This window comes from Aotus nancymaae, unplaced genomic scaffold, assembly GCF_030222135.1.
Source record: "Aotus nancymaae isolate 86718 unplaced genomic scaffold, 86718_ANA_hifiasm-v0.15.2.pri h1tg000028l, whole genome shotgun sequence".
NCBI classification, from domain to species: Eukaryota; Metazoa; Chordata; class Mammalia; order Primates; family Aotidae; genus Aotus; species Aotus nancymaae.
This window is the reverse complement of record NW_026988441.1, coordinates 14,507,827-14,533,319: the sequence shown is the minus strand read 5'-3', so window position 1 is coordinate 14,533,319 and position 25,493 is coordinate 14,507,827. Positions and strand designations below refer to the sequence as shown.

The 25,493-nt window shown below is 54.9% G+C and overlaps 2 protein-coding genes and 1 non-coding gene across 3 annotated transcripts; 1 reads left to right on the top strand and 2 right to left on the bottom strand.

Moving 5' to 3' along the window:
- Positions 1-342: 342 nt before the first annotated feature.
- On the bottom strand, positions 343-435 carry TRNAI-UAU (transfer RNA isoleucine (anticodon UAU)). The gene is given in 2 exon segments: positions 343-378; positions 398-435. It is a non-coding gene; the product is annotated as a tRNA-Ile (tRNA).
- Positions 436-2,047: 1,612 nt separating this feature from the next.
- On the top strand, positions 2,048-14,205 carry PLEKHG2 (pleckstrin homology and RhoGEF domain containing G2). Its single transcript, XM_012435695.2, has 19 exons — positions 2,048-2,129; positions 2,303-2,433; positions 3,225-3,496; positions 3,575-3,675; positions 4,476-4,542; positions 4,660-4,706; positions 4,952-5,102; positions 6,436-6,573; positions 6,737-6,937; positions 7,563-7,655; positions 7,747-7,833; positions 9,462-9,495; positions 9,587-9,688; positions 9,786-9,833; positions 9,912-9,950; positions 10,120-10,136; positions 11,075-11,248; positions 11,682-12,591; positions 12,671-14,205. Exons 2-19 carry the CDS (start codon positions 2,325-2,327, stop codon positions 14,203-14,205), a joined length of 4,125 nt encoding a protein of 1,374 aa, XP_012291118.2. The 5' UTR covers positions 2,048-2,129; positions 2,303-2,324.
- Positions 14,206-20,275: 6,070 nt separating this feature from the next.
- RPS16 (ribosomal protein S16) lies at positions 20,276-22,095 on the bottom strand. Its single transcript, XM_012435737.3, has 5 exons — positions 21,969-22,095; positions 21,728-21,829; positions 20,723-20,819; positions 20,580-20,627; positions 20,276-20,480 (listed from the first exon to the last, which is right to left on the bottom strand). Exons 1-5 carry the CDS (start codon positions 22,014-22,016, stop codon positions 20,335-20,337), a joined length of 441 nt encoding a protein of 146 aa, XP_012291160.1. The 5' UTR covers positions 22,017-22,095; the 3' UTR covers positions 20,276-20,334.
- Positions 22,096-25,493: the final 3,398 nt, after the last annotated feature.

Genomic DNA, 25,493 nt, shown 5'->3' with positions numbered 1-25,493 from the left:
GAGGCAGTACCATATACAGTTTACCCAGGACCCACATCTCTGCAGAAGTCAAACTATTTGCACTCAAGTCCATGCCCAGAGCATCTAATAAGAGACGATACCCCCACCTGGTGGCTAGGATGGAAACCGCACCTTCCTACAATACAGAGCAAACAAGGGACTGTCACCAAAAGCCTAGAAGTCTTTTGAGCCCAATAATTCAAAAGATGGAAATGTTCATTCATCTAAGTGATGTAGACGTTTTGGTTGGTTTATAAGATGTATAAGTTTATAAGAACTGATGAGAAAAAAGAACTGATGAGAAAATAATTAAAAGTGCTGGGGGAGGTAAAAGAAAAAGAGTGCTCCAGGTGAGGATCGAACTCACAACCTCGGCATTGCTCCGCTCGCACTGTCATATAAGTACCGCGCGCTAACCGATTGCGCCACTGGAGCTCTGGCCGCACCCTTGCGCCGGGGAGTCCTTCAGTCATTCATGGCCACGTGACCTCACCGGACAGCCCCGCCTTGTATTACATATGCAGATTAAAAACTTTTGATTTACCAATGGGACACAGTCCTTCGTCAGTTCCGGATTCTCACGCCTCGCAGCCCTTGCTGTAAAAGGGAAAAGTCCGCGAGGCATTTGGAATGTAGAGGTGTCGCCTACCCAGAGAACACGCCTCCTCATGAATATGCAGAATAAGGGGTTGGGGCCTTAACCCGTCGCTGCCGGGCCGGCCGGAAGGCTGCCCCTCCCCCCCGCAGGCGGGAACAGGATGTGAGCCGGGGCGACAGAGGGGGAGGGGAAGCCCCGGGCGACCGCCCCCCGCCGCACAGCTGGGACCGGATTCTCCCTCCCCAGATGTGGCGCCGCCGCCGTCACTCGAGCCCTGTGACACCCAGCTGAGAGCCCGAGGGGTCCAGAGGCTCGGACCCCGGCGTCCAGAATTTCTGCTCGGCATCCTGAGAGACCCCGAAGCCCAGGCCCGGGCGCCCAGGCTGGAGGACTTGAGCCATCCAGGTGCCCAGCGCCCCCTCCTGGAGCAGCCGGGAGCCCTGGACGTCACCCCGCAGGACCCTGGAGGCCGAGAGCCCCACACCCCCGTTTCAAGAACTCAGGATCCAGGACCGCAGACTCCCTTCTTGGCTCCGATCCCAAGACCCCGCATTGGAGGAACTTGAGATTCAGACTTCTAAGCCCCCTATCCAGTTTTGGGCTGCAGCGTCCATCACTTCAAGGGGACCCAGGACTTTGGGACCCCCCTGTGCTCCCACCTAGAGGGAGTTTCATCCCTGCCCCTAGAGTTAGGGGAACTCCGGGAATCCACCCGCCACCCCACAGGGAGTTTCATCCCTGCCCCTAGAGTTAGGGGAACTCCGGGAATCCACCCGCCACCCCACAGCCCTATCTAGAAGACTCAGAAATGTGGGTCCCCAGCGCCCCCATCTGAGACTCCAGAGTCGAGGCTCCTAGCATCCCCCACTTTAGAACACCGAGAAATTCCGACTGTGGGACCCCACTCTCCGAGAGACCCCAAATTCTGTTCCTGGAGCCTGAGAGCCCGAAGTTCACGCCCCTGAGTCCGGGCTCCGAACCTCTCTCGAGACCGCGTCGGGGTCGCGCAGGAGCCGGGCTGCCTCGGGCCGGGGCTGGAGGCTCCCGGGGAGGTGAGGGGAAGGCGAGGGGCCCAGGCGGACTGGGGGAGGGGGCGGCGCCGCTGCTGAACAATGAGGGGGCGTGCCGGCGGGGGGCGAGCTGAGGCGCCGGCTGGAGTTGGGGGCTGGAGGGGTGTGGGAAGGCGCTGGGGAGGCTGCGGCTGTGCGGACGGCGGTCGGGGCTCGAGGGGGACCGGCCGGAGGGGGAGCGAGGGCTCCGGGCCAGCGCCCCAGCGCGCACCCCTCGGCGGGGGAGGGAGCCGTCTGCAGGACCCTGGCATCCGGTCCCCCAGCCTCCGCCCTCCCCTGGGACCCCGCGGCCTCCCGCCCACGGCTTTTCCCAGCCCTGCCCCTCGCCCTCCGCTCCAGCCAGAGCCCAAACGTTCCCAGGATCTCTAAGCCTCTGGCCCCAAACAAACGGGACTCGCAGCTTCTGCGCCTCCTGCTCCGCTCACTCTTCTTTGTCTCAGCTTTTCCATCTTTTTCCCCAGGTTCTCTCTCCTTGTCCCCATCTTTCTGTCACTTTGTGCCTCCCCCATTAGTGATTCCCAGGAGCCCCTCCCTGGATTTAGAACATGCTCCTCATTCCCAGCCCCCATCTGTGAGTTTGGTCGGCGGAGAGGCCCATGGGGTCCTGATAGCCAAGAAAGTGGTCTTTCTACAGGACCCTGCTGGGCCGCTCAGCCATGCCTGAGGGAGCCCAAGGACTGAGCCTCTCCAAACCTAGCCCAAGCCTCGGGTGTGGCCGAAGAGGCGAAGTGTGTGACTGTGCCACCGTGTGTGAGACTCGGACAGGTGAGCCCAGAGGCAGGGGCGGAGCCTGTGGGGCATTTATTTCTGGGCAATGCTGGCAACGCGGGATGATCGAGACAGCCCCAGGCCAACTCACACTGAGCTCCGAGGCTGGTGGGGGAGGTGGCCGCATCCCCAGGCAATGACAGGGCCAGAGTGGGCAGCGCTGGGCAGAGTGGTAAGGGCTGTGATGGGGGAATCCTCCCATCCTGGAAGGTCAGGGGAAGGGTCCTGGAAGTGGGAACATCTCAACTGAGAAGTGGAAAATTAGGGGGAAGGAGTTGGGCAAAGACAAGGAAGAGTATTCCACATGCAAGGAACAGCATGTGCAAAGGCCCAGAGGTAAGAAAAGGCTGCATGTAAGTGACTGAAAGAAGTTGAGTGTCAGTGGAATGCAGAGTGTAAGAAAAAGGGTGGCTGTGGGAGGAGAGCTGGCTGGAGGAATCTGTGTCAGCCACGTTGCCCACTGCCCTGCGGATCTGAGGAGTTTGGACTTTATCTCGAGGGGCATGAAGGGGTTATACTCACGGGAGTGACACGGTCAGATGGACAAATTAATAAAGGTCTACCTGGCTGATTCGTGGAGGTGGATTAGAGGAATGGAGGCCAGAAGTCCAGAGATGACCCCAATAGGAGAGGATGGGACTAGACCAAGGCAGGGCAGTTGGGAGGGAGGAAGGAGCCTGTGGGCATGCTGTTGGCCAGGTGCGGGTGAGGGTGGGGGCTGAATGCATGAAAGGCTGTGGGAGTCGGTGTGGGGAGAGATTCTTCTGACCTCCTGTTCCACACCCCAGCAGCTCCTGCAACCCCTGCCATGGCCTCCCCCCGAGGTTCTGGGAGCTCCACATCCCTGAGCACAGTGGGCTCTGAGGGAGACCCAGCCCCGGGGCCCACCCCAGCCTGCTCAGCCTCCAGGCCAGAGCCCCTTCCAGGGCCCCCCATCCGCCTACATCTCTCTCCGGTGGGGATCCCAGGTTCAGCCAAACCCTCCAGGCTGGAGCGTGTGGCCCGAGAGATCGTGGAGACAGAGCGTGCCTACGTCAGGGACCTCCGCAGCATCGTGGAGGTAAGGCGGGCAGACACCTGAGGGCAGTGAGTACCCAGGCCAGCCCCTTGGCCCTGGTAACCCCAGTCATCCCTGCAGGACTACCTGGGCCCTCTGCTGGACGGCGGGGTCCTGGGGCTGAGCATGGAGCAGGTGGGCACGCTGTTTGCCAACATAGAGGACATCTACGAGTTCAGCAGGTCAGGGGCAGGTGGGACAGGCGGGGGGAGGGCATTGACTAGTTAGAAGGTCTATTATTTTCTAACCCAAATCTTGGAGCTTCAAAGTGTTCTGTCCAGGCTGGTACGTGGGATTGTGACATTGGGCAGGGATCAGGGATCATGACTGGGAGTGAGGACCCAGAGTGAGGGAGGGCCATAGGAGATGGGAGTCAGAGGACCCGGATGAAGCCCAAACACTGGGACAGGGTTCCAGCATCAGGACAAGGTCTCGAGGCTGTGTCAGGTCTGAGCTCACGATGAATCCAAGAATCACGTGGGGCCTGAAGGCCGGGACAGCGTGAGCATGCGTGTGACCCCCTAAACCTGATTTGCCTGGGACTTTTCCAGCTTTAGCACTGAAAACCTTCATCCTAGGAAACTGCTTGAAAAACCAGGAGGGTCACTGTGGTAAGGAGGACGCTGGGTTCCAAGGACCATGACACTTTCAAGTGCCTTGATGAGGTCTCAGGATAATAGCAGGATATTAAGATCATCCTAGCTCTTTGAGTCACGACATGACACCCCTAGACTCATGCCAGCGGTGACACCAGTTCAAGCTGGAGAATGAGAAGCTGTCCAGGGACAAAGTCTAAGCAGGTTTCCATGTCCCGTGTAGCCCTCAGAGGACCCTTCCTCCAGATGTGACATCCCCTTAGGAGATGCTGGCAGTCAGCAAACCCCCAGCCTCAGCAGCCCGCTGGGGCGTCGGCCTCCTGGAGGCCTCCCATGGGGGGGTTCGTGGAGACAGGCAGTTCTTCACCCTCCCCTCTCCCTTGTAGCGAGCTCCTAGAGGACTTGGAGAACACCAGCAGCGCCGGGGGCATTGCCGAGTGCTTCGTGCAGCGGGTGAGGAGAGGGGTGGGGGGCCTTGGTAGAGCGGGGAGAGCAGGCTTGGGCTAGGCTGGAAGGGGGGTCGTGGGAAGCTGGGACCTGGGGTCTCCCTGACTCCCATGTCACCCGCAGAGCGAGGATTTTGACATCTACACATTGTACTGCATGAACTACCCGAGGTGAGGGGCAGGAGCCCCTGCCGGGCCTCAGGCCGTGCCCACAAGCTGATGTGCCAGTCACCTCCCTCTACCCCCCGACCCATCCAGCACCGACCCCTGCCAGGCTGTGACAGTAACTGACCTCTCCCCCACTGCCCAGCCCCCTGTCAGACCTCTACCCTTCCCAAACCCTGGCCCCTCCCCGACCCCTCTTGGCCCCACCCACTGGAACTGACAACCCCCACTGACCTGTGCTGTGCCCCCAGCTCCCTGGCCCTACTCCGGGAGCTGTCCTTGTCTCCGCCAGCAGCCCTTTGGCTGCAAGAGCGCCAGGCCCAGCTTCGCCACTCGCTGCCCCTGCAGAGCTTCCTACTGAAACCCGTCCAGCGCATCCTCAAGTACCATCTTCTGCTGCAGGTCGGCTGGGGCCCCCAGAACCAGGTCGGGGAGGGCAAGGTCCTGTCCCTTGACCACCTGTTGGTGCATCTGGAGGGTGGACCCCCCCACGAGTTGGGCAAAGCCTGAGGAGGTATCCTCTGACTTTGTACCAAGCTGTGCACCTGGGCAGGTATCCAGTCCCTAGAAACTGGGCCAGTGGGCTGGGTGCAGTGGCTCACACCTGTAATCCCAGCATTTTGAGAGGCTAAGGTGGGAAGATCACTTGAGCCCAGGATTTCAAGACCAGGCTGGACAACATAGCAAAACCCTGCCTCTATTTTTTTTTTTCTTTTTTTTTTTTTGAGACAGAGTCTCACTCCATCACCAGGTGCCAGGCTGGAGTGCAGTGGCGTGACCTCAGCTCACTGCAACCTCCGCCTCCCGGGTTCAAGCAGTTCTCCTGCCTCAGCCTCCATAGTAGCTGGGACTACAGGCGTGCCCCACCACACCCAGCTACTTTTTTTGTATTTTTGGTAGAGACGGGGTTTCACCATGTTGGCCAGGATGGTCTCGATCTCTTGACCTCGTGATCCGCCCACCTCGGCCTCCCAAAGTGCTGGGATTACAGGCGTGAGCCACGGCACCTGGCCCAAAAAACCCTGCCTCTATAAAAAAAATTTCAAAATTAGCCGGGCACAGTGGCTTACAACTGCAGTCCCAGCTACTTGGAGGCTGAGGTGGGAGGGTTATTTGAGCCCAGGTTTGGAGGCTGTGGTGAGATGTGATTGTGCCACTGCACTCCAGCCTGGGACGGAGCAAGTCCCTGTCTCCAAAAAAAAAAAATAGAAAGGAAAGAAAGTGGGCCAGTGTTTGGTGTAGGGTCTTGCTGGCAGTGGCGCCTGGCACCAGGTCATTCTACTTCCTGTCTCTGCCTGTTTGTCTTTCTCCATCTCTGCCCCTACCTATTTTTTTTTTTTTTTTTTGAGAGAGAGTTTCGCTCTTTTTGCCCAGGCTGGAGTGCAATGGCACAATCTCAGCTCACTGCAACCTCCACCTCCCTGGTTCAAACGATTCTCCAGCCTCAGCCTCCCGAGTAGCTGGGATTACAGGTTCCCACCACCATGCCCAGCCTTTTTTTTTTTGGAGTTTTAGTAGAGACGGGGTTTCACCATGTTGGCCAGGCTGGTCTCAAACTCCTGGCCTCAGGTGATACGCCCGCCTCAGCCTCCCAAAGTGCTGGGATTACAGGCATGAGCCGCCGTGACCAGCCTTTGCCCTACCTTTATAGTGCTCCATCCATGTCCCGTTACTCTCATTCTCTTTCTCCTTCTCTGTTTTTCTCATCCCTGCGTACCTGGTGGCTGCCTGGCAGGAACTAGGGAAGCACTGGGCGGAGGGCCCAGGGGCCGGGGGCCGGGAGATGGTGGAGGAAGCTATCGTGTCCATGACAGCGGTTGCCTGGTACATCAACGACATGAAGCGCAAACAGGAGCACGCGGCGCGCCTCCAGGTGGCCGTGGGGCGGGTGGGGGGGATCGGTGCCTCAAAGGTAGCCTTGGAGGGTTGGCTGGGACACAGCATGGCCCTGTTGCTAACCCCCCCTGTTTTGGTGTGTGCGTGGCACCTACCTATGCTCGTCTCTGTGCCCGGCGCACCTGGCGGGGTCCTGGCAGGAAGTGCAGCGGCGACTGGGTGGCTGGACCGGCCCGGAGCTCAGTGCTTTTGGGGAGCTGGTGCTGGAGGGCTCATTCCGAGGAGGTGGAGGGGGCGGCCCCCGGCTACGAGGGGGTGAGCGGCTGCTCTTCCTGTTCTCTCGGATGCTGCTGGTGGCCAAGCGCAGGGGGCTGGAGTACACCTACAAAGGCCACATCTTTGTGAGTTTCGGGATGGGGTGGGGCTAGAACACCACCTACAAAGTGTATCCCACATCCTTGTACCCGTGTGCCCAACAGAGTGGGCCAGGGGACCCTGCCACATTTTCTTGTGTTTGAGAATGGAATCCAAGGGAGGCTTACTTTCTAGTGTATAGAATGAAAGCTGCCCCACTTAAGAAAAAAAGAAGGCTGGGCGTGGTGGCTCACACCTGTAATCCCAGCACTTTGGGAGGCCAAGGCGGGTGGATCACTTGAGGTCAGGAGTTCAAGACCAACATAACCAACATGTTGAAACCCCATCTCTACTAAAAATACAAAAATTAGCCGAGTATGGTGGCCAGTGAGTGCCTGTAATCCCAGCTACTGGGGAGGCTGAGACAGAAGAATCGCTTGAACCTGGGAGGCGGAGGTTGCACTGAGCTGAGATCGCGCCACTGCACTCCAGCCTGGGCGACAGAGCGTGACTATGTCTCTAAAAAAAACACAAACAAACAAAAGGGAGAGGAAACCCACCACACAGCCTTACGGGACACATCTTCCCAGGGAGTATCCAAGGCCATCTCTGTACGAGGGGAATCGCTGAGCCCAAGGTCTCCGAGCTTGCTGCCCCTCTCTTTCCTTCCAGTGCTGCAATCTGAGCGTGAGCGAGAGTCCCCGAGACCCTCTGGGGTTCAAAGTGTCTGATCTGACCATTCCCAAGCACAGACACCTGCTCCAGGTGAGCACGTAGTGAGGCCGGGCTGGTAGGGATACCCCCAGCCTTAAGACCTCACACCTGGCCCCCTGACTCTACTCCAACCCGCCCCCAGGCCAAGAACCAAGAAGAGAAGAGGCTGTGGATTCACTGTCTCCAGCGCCTTTTCTTTGAGAACCACCCCGCCTCCATCCCTGCCAAGGTACAGCTCCTGCCACAGCTGGGAGCCCTCCAAGTTGCTGGAGATACCCTCCACCAATAGTGCTAGGAGACCCCCAACCCCGCCAATGCCAGAGCAGTCTCTTATAATGTGATCACTAAAAGTGCAGAATTCCAGCCAGGCACGGTGGCTCATGCCTGTAATCCAGCACTTTGGGAGGCCGAGATGGGAGGATCACCTGAGGTCAGGAGTTCGAGACCAGCCTGGTCAACATGGAGAAACCCCGTCTCTACTAAAAATGCAAAATTAGCTAGTTGTGGTGGCGCATGCCTGTAACCTTAACTACTCGGGAGGCTGAGGCAGGACAATCACTTGAACCTGGGAGGCAGAGGTTGTGGTGAACTGAGATCACGCTGCTGCACTCCAGCCTGGGCAGCAAGAGTGAAACTCCATCTCAAAAAAAAAAAAAAAGTGCAGAATTCCTGTTTCTTGGGTTTGAATCTAACCTCTACTGTGTCCCTTCTTTCTGACCGTGGGCAAGTAACTTAACCTCTCTGAGCCTTAACTTCTCACCTAGAGGAATGATAGCACGTTCCTTCTAGGGTTGTGGTGATGATTCACGGTCCCCAGCCACGTCATGGGCCTGACCAGTAGGAGCACCCATCAGTTTGGCTGTGGTGGCCCATGCCTATAATCCCAGTGCTTCGAGGGGGTGATGTGGGAGGATCACTTGAGCCCAGGAGTTCAAAACCAGCTTGGGCAACATACTGAGACCCTGTCTCTAAAAAACATTTTTAAATTAGCTGGGGCGGGGCATGGTGGCTCACACCTGTAATCTCAGCACTTCGGGAGCTGAGGCGGATGGATCACCTGAGGTCAGCAGTTCGAGACCAGCCTGGCCAACATGGTGAAACCCGACCTCTACTAAAAAACACAAAAAATTAGCCAGGGATGGTAGCCAGCACCTGTAATCCCAGCTATTCAGGAGGCTGAGGCAGGAGAATCACTTGAACCCGGGAGGCGGAGGTTCCAGTGAGCCAAGTCCCGCCTTTGCAGCCTTTGCACTCTAGCCTTGGCAACAAGAGCAAAAACTCCGTCTCAAAAAAAAAAATTAGCCGGGTGCATGCCTGTAATCCCAGCTGCTAAGGAGGCTGAGGTGGGAGGATCGCTTGAGTCCAGGAGTTCTGGGCTGTAGTGCGCTATGCCAGTCGGGTGTCCGCACTAAGTTCAGCATCAGTGTGGTGACCTCCGGGGAGCGGAGGACCACCAAGTTGCCTAAGGAGGGGTGAACTGGCCCAGGTCGGAAACAGAGCAGGTCAAAACTCTCGTGCTGATCAGTAGTGGGATCACGCCTGTGAATAGTCACTGCACTCCAGCCTGGACAGCATAGCGAGACCCCGTCTCTTAAAAAAAAAAATCAGTTGGATGTGGTGTTACACATCTGAAATCCCAGCTACTCAGGAGGGTGAGGTAGGAGGATCACTTGAACCCAGGAAGTGGAAGCTACATGAGCTATGATTGCACCACTGCACTCCAACCTGGCTGATAGAGTGAGATCTCCAAAAAAAAAAAAAAGATCTCCATTAATGGACATGATACGGTGCTTAAAGCCTCTTCCCTGTGGTGCTCCAAGACCAACCCACCTCAGCCCTCATCCTCCTGTCTTTCAGGCAAAGCAAGTTCTCCTTGAAAACAGCTTGCACTGTGAGTTGGGGCCTTGGGTTGGGAGGGTGTGGAAGTAGAGGAATTACTTGCAAGAAAAACTTGGCTGTTAGCCCCAAAACTCTCCCCACAGGTGCCCCCAAAAGTAAGCCTGCCCCAGAGCCCCTGACACCCCCACTTGGGTCTCCTCGACCTCGAGATGCTAGAAGTTTCACCCCTGGACGAAGGAATACAGGTAAAAGAGGTGGGTCCCCAAGTCCCAGCCCTCAGCCCCCACTTCCCTAGGACCTCAGAGCTGGGCTCACACAGGGCTCTGGCCCTCCCTCCCTCAGCTTCATCTCCCGGGCCCTCTGTGATTCGCCGAGGCCGCAGGCAGTCTGGTGAGCACTCACCCCTAAAGGTGATCCAGGCATCAGGGTGGGAGCTGGACTCCTGACATCACTGTGTCCTCCCCGCAGAGCCGGTGAAGGACCCTTATGTCATGTTCCCACAGAACGGTCAGTGACTGCCCCGGCTCATCCTGCTCCATCCCTGTCTGTCTCCTGGCGTGATGCCTAGGGTGGGTGGGGGAAGGGTGGTCGCTTCACCTTATCAGTTATGGGGAATCATTCTTTTTCCCTTACCGTCTCACTAATGCTTTTCTCTCTCTCATCTCTCCATCCTCAGCTAAGCCTGGATTCAAGGTAAGAGATATCTTGAAATAGGGTTTGGGCACCTTGACTTCAGGGTCTGATAGAGAAGGGAGCTTGAGTTCCAAAATCCTGGGTCTGAATGAGAAGGGGATTGGGGTCAGACAGAGTAGCTCATGCCTGTAATCTCATTACTTTGGGAGGTCAAGGCAGGAGGATTGCTTGAGCCCAGGACTTTGAGACCAGCCTGGGCAACATGGCAAAACCCCATCTCTATAAAAAGTACCAAAAAATGGCCAGGCGCAGTGGCTCACGCCTGTAATCCCAGCACTTTGGGAAGCCCCGAGGCAGGCGGATCACTTGAGGTCAGGAGTTTGCGACCAGCCTGGCCAACATGGAGAAACCCCATCTCTACTGAAAATATAAAAACTAGCTGCACACTGTAAGCAGGTGCCTGTAGTCCCAGCTACTCGGGAGGCTGAGGCAGGAGAATCGCTTGAACCCGGAAGGCAGAAGTTGCAGTGAGCAGAGATGGCGCCACTGCACTCCAGGCTGGGTGACAGAGCGAGACTTAGTCTCAACACACACACACACACACACACACACACACACACGAAGGGGATTGGGACCAGGGGTGTGGTGGGTCACCCCTGTAATCCCAGCAGTTTGGGGGTCCAAGGTGGGTGGATCACGAGGTCAGGAGTTGAAGACTAGCCTGACCAAGATGGTGAAACCCCATCTCTACTAAAAATTAGCCAGGCATGGTAGTGGGCACCTGTAATCCCAGCTACTCTGGAGGCTGAGGCAGAGAATTGCCTGAATCCAGGAGGTGGAAGTTGCAGTGAGCCGAGATTGCACCACGCACTCCAGCCTGGGCAACAGAGCGAGACTCCATCTCAAAATAAAAAAAAAAGAAGGGGATTGGGGCTTGGGTTCCTCCATGTGAGGGAGGAGTCTCGGCCCTTGCCTTCCATTGCTTTCCCCCCTCCCAGCATGCTGACAGCGAAGAGGAGCTCTACCCCCCAGAATCTAAGTCACCAGTTTCAGGCTCTGGACCCCCTGAGGACCTGGAGGATGCTGGGCCCCCAACACTGGACCCCTGTGGGACCTCAATCACTGAAGAAATCCTGGACCTGCTGAATCAGAGAGGCCTTCAAGATCCAGGGGTGAGCTGGCTGTCCCATCGTGGTGCCCTTGGGCCTCTGGGTGTGGGTGCACAGACCAGGGACCAGGTAGGCCAGCCCATGCTGATACCTATTTTTTTTTCCATTTTATTTGAGATGGAGTCTTGCTCTGTTGCCCAGGCTGGAGTGCAGTGGCATAATCTCGGCTCACTGCAACCTCCGCCTCCCAGGTTCAAGCGATTCTCTTGCCTCAGCCTCCCGAGTAGTTGGGACTACAGGCGTCCGCCACTACACCCAGATAATATTTGTATTTTTAGTAGAGACCAGGTTTCTCCCTGTTGGTCAGGCTGGTCTTGAACTCCTGACCTCAGGTGATCTGCCTGCTTCAGCCTCCCAAAGTGCTAAGATTATAGGCATGAGCCACCATGCTTGGCCACCATGCTGATATATTTGGCCTCTTCTGTGCCCACTATAGCCATCAGCCCATGATATTCCCAAGTTCCCTGGAGACTCCCAGGTGCCTGGTGACAGCGAAAGCCTCACATTCCAAGCCCTGCCCAGCCGGGACTCTTCAGAAGAGGAGGAGGAGGAAGGGCTGGAGATGGATGAACGGGGGACTTCCCCACTCCATGTCCTGGAGGGGCTCGAAAGTTCCAGTGCAGCCGAAATGCCCAACATTCCCAGCCTTACCAAAATTCCTGACGTGCCCAACCTCCCTGAAATCCCCAGCCGCTGTGAAATTCCCGAAGGTCCATGCCTTCCTAGTCTGTCTGACATTCCCAGTGTTTTTGAGATGCCCTGCCTTCCAGCCATACCTAGTGTCCCCGGCAGCCCCAGTCTTTCCAGCACTCCCGCCCCACCCTGTGACTCCTGGCTCCAGGGGCCTCTGCAGGAACCAACGGAGGCTCCAGCCACCCGAAGAGGACTGTTCCCTGGAAGCAGTCCTGGGAAACTGGGAGAGCCCCCCTCAGGATGCAAGGCAGGGCCGGAGGAGGATGAAGAAGGGGTATCATTCCCAGACTTCCAGCCCCAGGATGTCACCCAACATCAGGGATTCCCAGATGAGCTGGCATTCCGCTCTTGCTCAGAAATCCGGAGCGCCTGGCAGGCATTGGAGCAGGGGCAGCTGGCCCGGCCAGTCTTCCCAGAGCCACTGCTGATCCTGGAAGATTCGGATCTGGGTGGAGACAGCGGGAAGGCAGGAGCCCCGAGTTCGGAAAGGACGGCGTCGCGAGTGCGAGAGCTGGCCAGGCTTTACAGCGAACGGATCCAGCAGATGCAGCGGGCAGAGACGCGGGCATCAGCCAACGCCCCCCGCCGCCGGCCTCGGGTTCTGGCCCAACCCCAGCCATCCCCACGCCTGCCCCAGGAGCAGGTGGAGCCAGGTGAGGTTCGGGTACATGGTCGGCAGAGGTGGTCCCGGCTGGGGTAGTGGTCCTGACTCGATCCTCTTCTTGCATTCAGGGCCCCTGCCTGCCTTTGGACACGTGCTGGTGTGTGAGCTTGCCTTCCCGCTGACATGTGCCCAGGAGTCTGTCCCGCTGGGCCCTGCTGCCTGGGTTCAAGCTGCCACGCCTTTGTCGAAGCAGGGAGGCAGCCCGCATGGCCAGGTTCTACAGGCTTCCAGTTCACCTAAGCAAGACCATCTGGGCATCCGCATTTCAGCCGCTACCCTTTTGCCTGAGCAAGGAGGTTCCCGGCACGTCCAGGCTCCAGCTGCCACACCTTTACCCAAACACGAAGTCCCTCCACACCTCCAGGTGCCGGCTCTTACAGCTTTCCCTGATCAAGGCCACCCAGAAATCCAAGTTCCAGCCACCACTCCTTTTTCTGAGCATAGAAGCCACGTGGATATACCAGCTCCATCCACCGCCTTTTGTCCTGAGCAGGGACACCATGTGGACATCCATGTCCCCACTCCAGCTTTGCCCAAGGAGATTTGTTCTGATTTCACAGTTTCAGCCACCACTCCTGTGCCCAAGCAAGAAGGCCACCTAGACAGTGGGAACCCAACCAATATCCCACTAACGACGCAAGGAGGTTCCAGGGAAGTTCAGGGTCCAGACCCTGACTGCAGTCAAGACATCCAGACTTTGCATTTGTGTGGAAGCAGCCTGGACCACTGGGGCCAAGGGAACACCCCACCACCCTTGCCGTGTGACCCCCCAGACATTCAGACTCCAGGTACCTCACCTTTGCCTGCACGTGGAAGCCATCTGGACCATCAGATCCCAGCCAATGCCCCTTCATCTTTGTCCCAGGACCTCCCAGACACTCGGCTTCCAGCTTCCCCACCTTTGCCCCTGCCACAAGGCCTCACAGATAGCTGGGTTCCAGGTGTCCCGACTTTGCCCAAGCAGGGAGGCCTCCCAGACAGCCAGGCTCCAGCGGCTACACCTCCACCTGAGGAGCCAAGCCTTACAGACACACAGGTCCAAAAACTCACACCTTTGTTGGAGCAGAAGAGCCTCACAGATGCCCATGTTCCAGCTGCCACCCCTATACCTGAGAGAGGAGGCTCTCAAGACATTCAGGGGCTATTACCCACCCCAGTTCAGACCACCATGGTTTTGACCAAACCAGGAGGCCCCTCAGCCTCTCATGTTGCCAGGTTGGAGTCTTCAGACTTGACCCCACCTCATAGTCCCCCACCGTCCAACCGTCGGCTCCTGGGCCCCAGCGCAGCTGCCCTCTCCAGATACCTGGCAGCCTCATATATCAGTCAGAGCCTGGCTCGGCGGCAGGGACCTGGGGGAGAGGCCCCCGCAACCTCCCGGGGCTCCTGGTCCTCCTCTGCCCCCACGTCACGGGCATCTTCACCGCCTCCCCAGCCCCAGCCACCACCTCCCCCAGCCAGGCGGCTCAGCTATGCCACGACGGTCAGCATCCACGTGGGCGGGGGTGGGCGGCTGCGGCCAGCCAAGGCCCAGGTCCGTTTGAACCACCCCGCTCTCTTGACCTCCACACAGGAGGCTCCTGATGCCCCCTTCCACCTGTGAACCAGGATATGAGGCTTCCCCAAAAGCAAGGACTTCAGCCAAATGCCATAGACTCTCAGAACTTGACCCAGAAGTCCAGACGCTGAACGCAGACCTCAAAACTGCTGCGGCTTTTCAGCTCCTGGTATCTGTGTCAGAGAATGGCCCTTCTTGCCTTGATCCACAGGGATGGGAAGGGGATGTCATTAATGTTTTGTTAATTAATACTGATTATTTCATGCCACGATGTGTATTTTCCCGTTCTGGAGGTGGTGCGGGATGACAAGACAATGAATGGGAAGGTCTGACACAGAACAAATCTGATTCTGAACATTTGGGGAATCTCAGACTCCTTTGAGAATTATTAGAAAATTGTCCCAACATAATTTGGTGTGTGATTTCAGTGAGTGTATACACTGCTTGATACCCATCCAGGAAAGCCAAGTTATGAAGCTTTGCTCCGAGTAGACCCCTAGAAACCCACTCCCTTGGCAATTTATGCAGTTCACATGTCCCACCATCATCCATTCATCTCACCCACCCTGCCGTCTCCCCACCTGTCCATCCAGCCATCTTTCCACCTGTGCATCCAGCTATTTATCTAGCTTTCCTCCATCTACCCATCTTCCAATCCATCATCTCACCTGTCTGCCTTGCTTATCCTACCGTCTGCCCTATTCACCCAACCATCCCTTTATCATCCTTCCTCCATTTGGCATTTCATCCCTCCATCCATTCATCCATCATCCCACTTAACCATCTTCTCCGTCCAGCACTCTCCATTAATCCGTCCATCTCTCCCTCCATATTTCCATCTTTGCCCATTCATCCACTCATTTTGTCATCCATACATACCAGCCATCTCTCAGTCTATCAACGCACCCATCCCTCCCTCACTGGATTCTTCTGGGACTTGGTATCATGATACTTAAGAGACAATTCCATCCTGACAGGGGAGATCAATTTTGGGGCTCTGGGATAAGTCTGTCCCACATCTGTCTGATTTCCCTTGGCACCCTCCCCACCAATTCCTCATGAATATCCCAATTCTTGTGCCCACTCACATACATCAGATCCCTTCACTCCTCCTCCAAGTTTGCAGCCTCTACAATTCATCCACATGCTCCCTCCCCCAGCAAAATAATTCAGGTCATGGAGACAAAAGGCTTTTATGTGACACTCTGTCTGCCCCTTGTTCCAGCAGTGGTATGCCCAGTGAGTGGCACAATTTAAGCTGTTTCTTTGGTGATGATATTAGCTGCTTTCATCAAATATCAAATACTTAACCTCTTGTGCTTCTTTGTTTCTTTCTTTTTTTTGAAACAGAGTCTTACTCTGTCTCCCAGGCTGGAGTGCAGTGGCACAATCTCCGCTCACCAAAACTTGCACCTCCTGGGTTCAGGGTTCAAGTGATTCTCCTGTCTCAGCCCCCCGAGTAACTGGGATTACAGGTGCCTGCCACCATGCCCAGCTAATTTTTATACTTTTAGTAGAGATGGGGTTTCACCATGTTGGCCAGGCTGATCTCGAACTCCTGACCTCGGGATCCGCCTGCCTTGGCCTCCCAAAGTGTTGGGATTACAGGCGTGAGCCACCACACCCAGCCACCTCTTGTGCTTTAGCACATTATTTAAACTCCCTTGGGATTCTCTGAAGCACCCTGGTGTCCTGGCTATGAATTCAAGTCCCATCTTTACTTATTTGGTGTGCGCCCTCCCTCTGAGCCAGTTTTCTCATTTACGAAATGAAGACAACAGTACCTGCCTCCTGGGATCATTGAGAAGATTTAGGGAGCATATCCTCCCACTTTCCAAATAGATTTGAAACCCTGACTTGCTAAGGAGCATCAGTCAAAATGACAGGATCTAGTCCCAACCTATTAAATCTGGACCCCCAGGGCAGGAGGAGCCTGAGAATCTGATTTTTTTTTTTGAAACAAGAGTTTCACTCTTTTTTTTTTTTTTTTTTTTTTTTTAAGGAGATGGGGTCTCCCTATGTTGCCCAGGCTGGAGTGCAGTGGCTATTCACAGGCACAATCCCACTACTGATCAGCAAGGGAGTTTTGACCTGTTCCGTTTCCGACCTGGGCTACTTCACCCCTCCTGAGGCAACCTGGTGGTCCCCCAGTCTCGAGAGGTCACCATATTGATGCTGAACATAGTGCAGACACCCGGTTGGCATAGCGCACTACAGCCCAGAACTCCTGGGCTCAAGAGATCCTCCCACCTCAGCCTCCCGAGTGGCTGGGACTACAGGCACACGCCACCATGCCCGGCAACAGAGTTTCACTCTTTCGCCCAGGCTGAGTGCAGTGGTGTGATCTTGGCTCATTGTAACCTCCACCTCCTGGGTTCAAGCAATTCTCATGCCTCAGCCTCCAGACGTAGCTGGGATTACAGGCGTGCACCACCATGCCCAGCTAATTTTTGTGATTTTAGTAAAGATGAGATTTTGCCATGTGGGTCAGGCTAGTCTCAGACTCCTGACCTCAAGTGATCTGGCCACCTTGGCCTCCCGAAGTGCTGGGATTACAGGTGTGAGTCATCATTCCTGGCTGGGAATCTGAATTTTTTTTTTTTTTGGATACAGAGTTTAGCTCTTGTCACCCAGGCTGGAGTGCAATGGCGTGATCTTGGCTCACTACAACCTCCACCTCCCAGGTTCAAGCAATTCTCCTGCTCAGCTTCCTTACAGGTGCCCACCCCCACGCCCAGCTAATTTTTGTATTTTTAGTAAAGACGAGGTTTCACCATGTTAGCCAGGCTGGTCTTGAACTCCTGACCTCAGGCGATCCACCCACCTTGGCCTCCCAAAGTGCTGGGATTACAGATGTGAGCCACCGCGCCCGGCCGAACATGTTTTTTAATCCTCAGTCTAAAGGTGAGGAAACTGAGGCAGGCACAGAGAGGCTAAGGGATTTGCCTAGTCACACAGCTAGGAAGGTACAGCACTAAGACTCAAATCCACACAGCCTGGCTCAAGTCTACTATTAAATTTGCCTGTCCCGGTCAGGCACAGTGGCTCTACCTGTAATCCCAACAATCTGGGAGGCTGAGGCAGGTGGATCACTTGAGATGAGGAATTTGAGACCAGCCTGGCCAACATGGTGAAAACCTATCTCTACTAAAAATACAGAATATAAGCCAGGCATGGTGGCAGGCACCTGTAATCCCAGCTACTCAGGAGGCTGAGGCAGGAGAAGCACTTGAACCTGAAAGGTGGAGGTTGCAGTGAGTGGAGATCGCCCAGTGCATTCCAGCCTGGGAGATGAGCAAAACTCCATCTCAAAAAAATAAAATAAAATACATAAATAAAAGTGCTTGTCCTGTGCCAGGTGCTGTTCTTGCCAGTGGGGATACAAGAGAGAACAATGCCTTGCCCGCATGAGGTTTGTGGCCTGGTGCTGTGCACGCCCCAGGGATTCTGATAATTAGCTGAGTACAGTCGCCAGCACAGGACCTGGCTCAATAAATGCTAGCTGCTGGCTTCTGCTCACTTACTGTTTATTGACTGGCTACTGTCTTCCAGGGCCGGGGCTGCGTCCCGGGGGCCCCGTGGTGGCGGAAGTGAACTCCTCAGCCTAGAGTGATCCACTCCACTGCAGCCTCCCTAAGGTCAGGACCGCAGCCGGTGCTCCCCTCCTCCGCCCCAGCTGCACATTCCCGGCTGAAGGAAAGTTCTCAGCCTGGCCTGGGCTCCCAGCGGCGTCGGAATTCCCGGTATTCGAGGAGGCAGGAGGGAGAAGGGGCCTGTCTATTCCAAGGCCTGGAGCTGGGAAGGAGAGGTAAGCCCCCTTTCCAGTCCAATTGTGTCCCAGCTGTGCCTCTGGGAAAGAGCCAGGAGCCTCAATAAGGGGGTCTCTGGACCCCCTGAGAAAACCATGGGCTCCGGGCCTGCCTCCGCACCTCCTCCTGGTGTCTGTGAATTCCATTCCTCCCTCCCACCCAACTCTTACTGCTGCTTTGCTGCCCCAGCTCTGTCGCCCCCTCAGGAATACCTTTCCTGCCGGCCTACCTTGGTTCGGAGCCCAGTCCTCTTCAGAGCTGCAGCTAAATCGGGCTCCGAAAGGATAAGGGTGGTGCCCAGTGCCCTCTCCGGGACATTTAGGTTAATACCAGCTAAATCCAGTTAACCTGAGTTAACTCTGGCTGCAATGCAAAACTTGGCCAGCTGCAGAACATTATTTTGCCACTAGGGTAGCTTTCCTATTCTGTGTCACCAACTTCACAAGGATGTGGATACCCCCAACAACCACCCACTAGATGCTCAGTGAACCCCACTCTTTTTTTTTTTTTTGGAGGAGGAGTCTTGCTCTGTCACCCAGGCTGGAGTTCAGTGGTGCGATCTCAGCTCAGTGAAACCTCTGCCTCTGGGGTTTGAGCAATTCTGCTGTCTCAGCCTCCTGAGTAGCTGGCACTATAGGCACACACTGCCACACTCGGCTAATTTTTGTATTTTTGATAGAAATGGGGTTTCACCATATTGGTCAGGCTGGTCTCTCCTGATCTCAGGTGATCCACCCACCTTGGCCTCCCAAAGTGCTGGGATTACAAGTCTGAGCCACTGGGACCGGCCCCACCCTCAGCATTTAAGAGCAGGACTTCCCTACTGGCTGTAGAGAACTAGGAACTAGGAACTAGGAACTAGGAAGCAGAGATCACTGCATTCCCCAATTAAGTTCACTAGCTTCATATGAGTCATTAGCCACTCAACAAGCCCTCACTTAACGTCAATAGGTTCTTGGAAACCGTGACCTTAAGGGAAAGGACGCATAAGGAAACCAATTTTTAAACAATGTTAAGGACTGTTATTCCAGGATCTGCTTGTTTTGCTTAAGACCGTTTCCAAGCATCTATACAAGACGCTGAAGATGCACTGTGCTTGGAAGCCCGACTCCTCCTCTAGCATGGGCAGCAACCCTTGCCTCATCTGTTAACTCCTTGGGAGGGGGAAGAGGGCTGTGGTCACCCAGGGCCCCAAGATGAGCACATGGCCCAGCACAGGTGTTCAAGGGAAGCAAATGAGCCAGTTGAGGCAATAGGCACCCGAAAACTCACTACAGACGTGGCCTCCCTGGCTACTCTTCTACCAGCCAGCAGACTTTGGTTCCCATGGTGAAAGCCCATCTCTAAAAATACAATATTAGCCTGGCATGGTGGCGGGCACCTATAATCCCAGCTACTTAGGAGACTGAGGCAGGAGAATCATTTGAACCAGGAAGGTGGAGGTAGCAGTGAGCAGAGATCGCACCATTGCACTCCAGTGTGGGCCACAGTGCAAGACTGTCTCCAAAAAAACAAAAACCAAACCTGGAGTCACAGCTGAGGCAGGAAGATCCTTTGAGCCCAGGAATTCAAGGCCAGTTAGTGATTGTACCTCTGTACTGTAGCCTGGGGTAAAGAATGAGACCCTGTTTCATCATAAAGATTGATCTTGGGCTGGGCGCGGTGGCTCACGCCTGTAATCCCAGCACTTTGGGAGGCCGAGGCGGGTGGATCACAAGGTCAAGAGATCGAGACCATCCTGGTCAACATGGTGAAACCCCATCTCTACTAAAAATACAAAAAATCTAGCTGGGCATGGTGGCGCATGCCTGTAATCCCAGCTACTTAGGAGGCTGAGGCAGGAGAATTGCCTGAACCCAGGAGGCGGAGGTTGTGGTGAGCCGAGATCGCGCCATTGCACACCAGCCTGGGTAGCAGGAGCGAAACTCCGTCTCAAAAAAAAAAAAAAAAAAAAGATTGACTTTACATATTTTCTCTGTTCTTTCCCAATATGCCATTATAACGCAGTAAATGGATTGAAAAAATAGACACCCACAAGGATGACCCATATATCCACCAAGGTCTATAACCACCAGTGGCCCCAAACCACTGCCACCTCAGCTGTGTCTGCACACTGGACTCTCTACTGGAGGTGTAGAGACAGACACCCCCTACCTTCTGTCTCACCCATCCACACCAAGCCAAGCCCAGTGTGACCACTTCTGGGTAGGGTTAAAATCCAGACTGGCATTAAGTCGAGAGTGTTTTCCGCATTCCGTCTGGTTAAACATGCACTAACAACACATACAACCACACACAGTTCTTGAAACAGTAAAATCCCTCAAAAACTTTATTATACAGGTGAACTTTGATCATCAGGATGCGCTTATCGGTAGGATTTCTGGTAGCGAGCACGGGCACCAGGGCCTCCAAACTTTTTGGATTCACAGCGCCGGGGATCAGCTACCAGCAGGGTCCGGTCGTACTGGATGAGGATGTCTTTGATCTCCTTCTTGGAAGCCTCATCCACATCTAGTGAGAAGAGTAGGGATGAAGGTTTAGATGAGCAGAGTCCTTGACTTGATCCCTACATACCCACCCACCTCATGGGAAGGACCAATGCTCACTCACATTTCTGGTAATAGGCCACCAGGGCTTTGGAGATGGACTGACGGATAGCTGTGAGGAAGACACAAAATTAAAGGTTACAGGAGCTTTGTGAAGGCCTCCCTCCCAGAGCCACCTCCCTCATGTGCCCAGTTCCTAGGACTCACCATAAATCTGGGCCACATGACCACCACCCTTCACACGGACCCGGATATCCACACCAGCAAATCGCTCCTTGCCGAGAAGCAGAACTGGCTCCAGCAGCTAAAGGAACAGGAGGAATGAATGTTAAGTTACACGCTGCGCAGCTCAGCCATCTCACTGGGCTTCCCCTTGCCTCTGTGGCTTCTGCCACCACTGGCCTCAAAGTACTCCTAAAGGATGGGGATCAGGCTGTCACTGCAAGCCCCTCTACAGAGTGAGAGAAGGGAAAAGTAGAAGAACCCCTTTCACAAGCAAGCATTTAGACACACCCAAATTTGGCCGGGCGCAGTAACTCACGCCTGTAATCCCAGCACTTTGGGAGGCTGAGGCGGGTGGATAACCTGAGGCCAAGAGCTCTAGACCAGCCTGGCCAACATAGTGAAACCCCGTCTCTACTAAAAACACAAAAATTAGCCGGGTGTGGTGGTGTGCACCCATACTTCCAGCTACCAGGGAGGTTGAGGCAGGAGAATTGCTTGAACCCAGGAGATGGAAGTTACAGTGAGCCGAGCGCGCGGCACTGCACTCCAGCCACTGCACTCCAGCCTGGGCGACAGCGCGAGACTCCGTCTCAAAAAAATAAATAAAATTCAAGCTATTCTAATACATACTGAGCACTTACAATGTCTAAACCCTGCTTTAGACACTTGGGATTTATCAGAATCAAAACATTGATCCTTGTGAAAATAAAACTAAGAAGCCAATGTCCCCCCACCCTTTGGGTCCACCCCAGTTCGGTGATCTTCCAAACATCCCAGTTTTCAAGGCAAACCCTTTATCTTCAACATCCCCCTCTCAGCTTTTACATCTTCTGAACCAAAGCCCAGCTCTATTGCCAAATACCCCACTTTTCTACACCCAACACAGCTTCAACATCCCATTGTTGATACCAGCCCTCAGTTTTCAACAGCTACATCTCATCTCCAAGACTCCTGCCTCTACTCAACGCCCGTGCCTGATCCCAGCACCTTGTATTGGAGGGTACGCGGCTCGATCATCTCCAGGGGCCGCCCGTTCACCTTGATGAGGCCATTGCCGCGTTTGCAGTGCGCCACAGCTGTAGCTGTCTTCTGTGGAACACAAGAGAAAGCGGGGCCGCGTGAGCTCGGACTCCAGCTTCCATGTTCCCCCTTAGCTTCCTGCCCACCGGCCTCTCCCAGACCCCGGCCTTCTCCTTTCCCTCCCCTTCCCATCCGACGTCTGGCTCACCTTGCGTCCGAAGACCTGCACGGACTGCAGCGGACCCTTGGACGGCATGGCTGTGAACGTGGACTAGAAAACCTCACCGCGCGGCGCCGCAACCGGAAAAGGAAAGATCGGGGCCACCCTGGCCGGTTTTCAGGGTCTGCGCAGGCGCCTGGAGCGCTGTGTCGCGACGGGAGAGAGCTTTACGGCTTCTGTTGCGGCTAAGGGGCGAGGCGTCTAATCTGCGGCCGGAAGGCCCTTAGGAGCTGACGGGGCGGGCCCTGTGAGGCGGAAGGGACGAGTACTGTGGGCGAAAGAGGCGGGGCTTGGGAGTGTAGTGTGTGGACTGAGGGGAATGCCGAGGGAATACACTTTGCGTCGTCTGCAGTCGGCGAGTGCCGCAGCTCTCCTTTGCGTTCTGGTCCTTTAATAATCTCCCTTCGCCCCTTCTCTAAATCAGTTCCCACCCTCCCACCACCTGTAATCTTTCTCTCTTCTGGACTCCCTCCTCCCCGAATCCCCCACCATCAGAATCTTCCCTCTGGAATCTACTGCAAGGAATCTGGCTGGATTCTCAGACTTAGGATTCCCAGAATCCTGTCCTCCCTAGAATCCCCCTCCTTCGGGATCCTCTTCCAGAATCCTTTCCCCCTCAGGGCCCCCTCCCCCCAGAATCTCCCTTTCACCAGAATTTCCTTCCTTTCACTCTTCTTCCCAGAATGTTTTCCATAATCCTCTCAGAAGGTCACCCCCAAATGCCCCTCTTCAGAGCCCTCAACTTAGACCCCCCTTTTTCCTTGAATCTCCCTCCACTCGGTCTTGGTCCCCTCAGTCACCCTTCCCAGAATCTTCCTCTTGTCAGGACCCAGTACCTCTGGAATCTCCCTCCTCCAGAATCTCCCTTCCCGGCAAATGCCCCTTTCCCAGAACACCCCGCCCCGCAAATCCACAAAATCTTCTCTCTCAGAGACCCATCCCTCAAAATATGCCTTTCTCCTGAATTTATTTCCCTTCCGAGACTCCTCTCCCCAGCAACTGCCTCCCCTGGAGTTTTCCTCCCCTTAGAATTCCCCTCTCCTCATAGACCCTCCCCCAAGAATTCACCTCTTCCAGGTCCCCACCCTAGAATCTCTTTTTTTCTTGAGATGGAGTCCCCCTCCGTCTCCCAGGCTGGAGTGCAGTGGCATGATCTCTGCTCACTGCAACCTCTGCCTCCTGGGTTCAAGCAATTCTCCTGCCTCAGCCTCCCGAGTAGGTGGGATTACAGGCATGCACCACCACACCCAGCTAATTTTTGTATTTATTTTTAATTTTTTTAATTTTTGTATTTTTAGTAGAGACAAGCTTTCATCATGTTGGCCAGCCTGGTCCCGAACTCCTGACCTCAAGTGATCCACTTGCCTCAGCCTCTCAAAGGGCCTCTCCCAGTCATCTCTTTCTGCTTCCCCAAGTCACCCTCCACTAGGCCTCCTCCCCACAGAATTCTCCATTCCCAGCCCCACAACCCCATCTGAGGAACCCCAGGATTGGGATGTCCCCAGGCTCCCCAGCAGATATCTCTGCCTCTTTCTTCACCAGAAGTCTCCCCAGCCAAGAGGGTCCTCTCTCAGGGCCAGAGGGAGCCCACAGTTGCCTCAGTTTCTCTGGCAGTACAGGGTCACCTTGCCAAAGAGGGTGGAGACAGGGAGACACTGGAGGGCAGGTCTGGGGCCAGAAGGAACATCCAGCCCAGAGTCCCACTCTAAAAGGGTGAGAGGGAGAGGCTGTGGGGAGGGAGGGAGGAAGAGAGGCTGACCCGGAGGGACACAGAGACGTAGCCCAGAGAAATGTAGGCACATGTGGAGGAGAGAGAGATGAAGGGGCCAAGGGAGAAGAGGAGGAGAAAAGGAAGAGACTGGGACAGTCAAGAGATGGACCCCATAAACAAGGCCAGTGACAGATTTAGAGGGAGAGAGACCAACACTCAGACAAAAAGAGATAAACGCAGGCATGAAGTTTCCAAAATACTTGAGACAGAGGCCAGGTGCAGTGGCTCATGCCTGTAATCCCAGCACTTTGGAAGGCCAAGGTGAGAGGATCACTTTAACCCAGGATTTGAGACCAGCCTGGCCAACATGGTGAAACCCTGTCACTAGTAAAAATACAAAAATTAGCTGGGCATGGTGGCGGGTACCTGTAATCCCAGCTACACGGGAGGCTGAGGCAGGAGAATTGCTTGATCCCGGGAGGATTACAGGTGTGAGCCACCATGCCCAGCCTAACCTGTACTGTCTTTGGGCCTGTTGGGCAGGGGAGTTCAGCTTCTCCAGTCTCTCCAGGTTGAGCTTCACACACTTGCTTAGTCTCCTATCTTCCCTACGTTTGGGAGTCAGGAAGCCCTCTGACCTAAGCCCTCCTGACTCTGGGGTCACCATCTTTCCCCAGCCTTTATGGGCACATTCCCTGAATTATCTGTGGCTTGAGTGGAGCAAGCAGGGGATGGGATGGGGGTGGAGGAGAGTTCCCCTTATCCACTTCAGCCTCCCAGTCTGCTCCCCCTTCCTGTACCTCTCTTTTCCAGAACCCCAGGCCAAGCACCAGAGAAGGCCTGGGAATAAGTAAGGTGTCCATGTTGCCTCTGTGGATCATCCTCCTGCTTGTGCAGCCCTGGGAGGGCCTAGGAATGCCCCTCTGCTGGAGGGAGCCTTTTTACTTCTTTGTGGCCCTCGTGAACATACTAGTGAGTGGAGAGTGCAGCCAGCAGACAGGGGTGGGCCAACTGATGGGGCATGATAGGGGATGTGTTTGAGGAAGGGTCAGCCTCTTTCCCTTCAAGATCTGATTCTCCTCCTTACCCCTGATTTGTAGGGAAACAAAAATTATGGCACTTGCTACACCCCAAATTATCTCTTGGTGAGTATTGAATTTGCTTCTTTCTGCAGCTGGAGGTTTAGAGAGAATTCACTGGTCTCCATGTATGTGGGTAGCTGTGTGACCATATGAATATGTTGCAGGAAAGAGGTAGTGGGACTGGCTCCTGACCCAGCCCCCAGCCCTTGACAGATATATTATGCTCACTGCTGTCTCTAACACCTTAAGAATAAGGACAGGCACGCCAGGCGCGGTGGCTCACGCCTGTAATCCCAGCACTTTGGGAGGCCGAGGCGGGTGGATCACGAGGTCAAGAGATCGAGACCATCCTGGTCAACATGGTGAAACCCCGTCTCTACTAAAAATACAAAAAATTAGCTGGGCACGGTGGTGCGTGCCTGTAATCCCAGCTACTCAGGAGGCTTAGGCAGGAGAATTGCCTGAACCCAGGAGGCGGAGGTTGCGGTGAGCCGAGATCACGCCATTGCACTCCAGCCTGGGTAACAACAGCAAAACTCCGTCTCAAAAAAAAAAAAAAAAAAAAGAATAAGGACAGGTATATAATAACAACAAATGATGATGATGACTACAGCTACATGTAAATAATACTTACTCCGTGCCAGGTATTGGTTTAAATGCTTATTTACTCTTCACACCAATCATATAAGATAGACAGGACCTCCATGTATGGATGTGAAC

Bases quoted from the DNA above. Each gene is read 5' to 3' on its own strand.
- PLEKHG2 (XM_012435695.2), top strand. From the start codon at position 2,325: ATGCCTGAGGGAGCCCAAGGACTGAGCCTCTCCAAACCTAGCCCAAGC. The intron at 9,834-9,911 runs GTGAGCACTCAC...TCCTCCCCGCAG, and splicing joins CCGAGGCCGCAGGCAGTCTG to AGCCGGTGAAGGACCCTTAT. The intron at 12,592-12,670 runs GTGAGGTTCGGG...TCTTGCATTCAG, and splicing joins CCAGGAGCAGGTGGAGCCAG to GGCCCCTGCCTGCCTTTGGA.
- RPS16 (XM_012435737.3), bottom strand. From the start codon at position 22,016: ATGCCGTCCAAGGGTCCGCTGCAGTCCGTGCAGGTCTTCGGACGCAAG. The intron at 20,820-21,727 runs GTGCTGGGATCA...CTGTTCCTTTAG, and splicing joins CGCGTACCCTCCAATACAAG to CTGCTGGAGCCAGTTCTGCT. The intron at 20,481-20,579 runs GTGAGTGAGCAT...TCTTCTCACTAG, and splicing joins GGTGGCCTATTACCAGAAAT to ATGTGGATGAGGCTTCCAAG.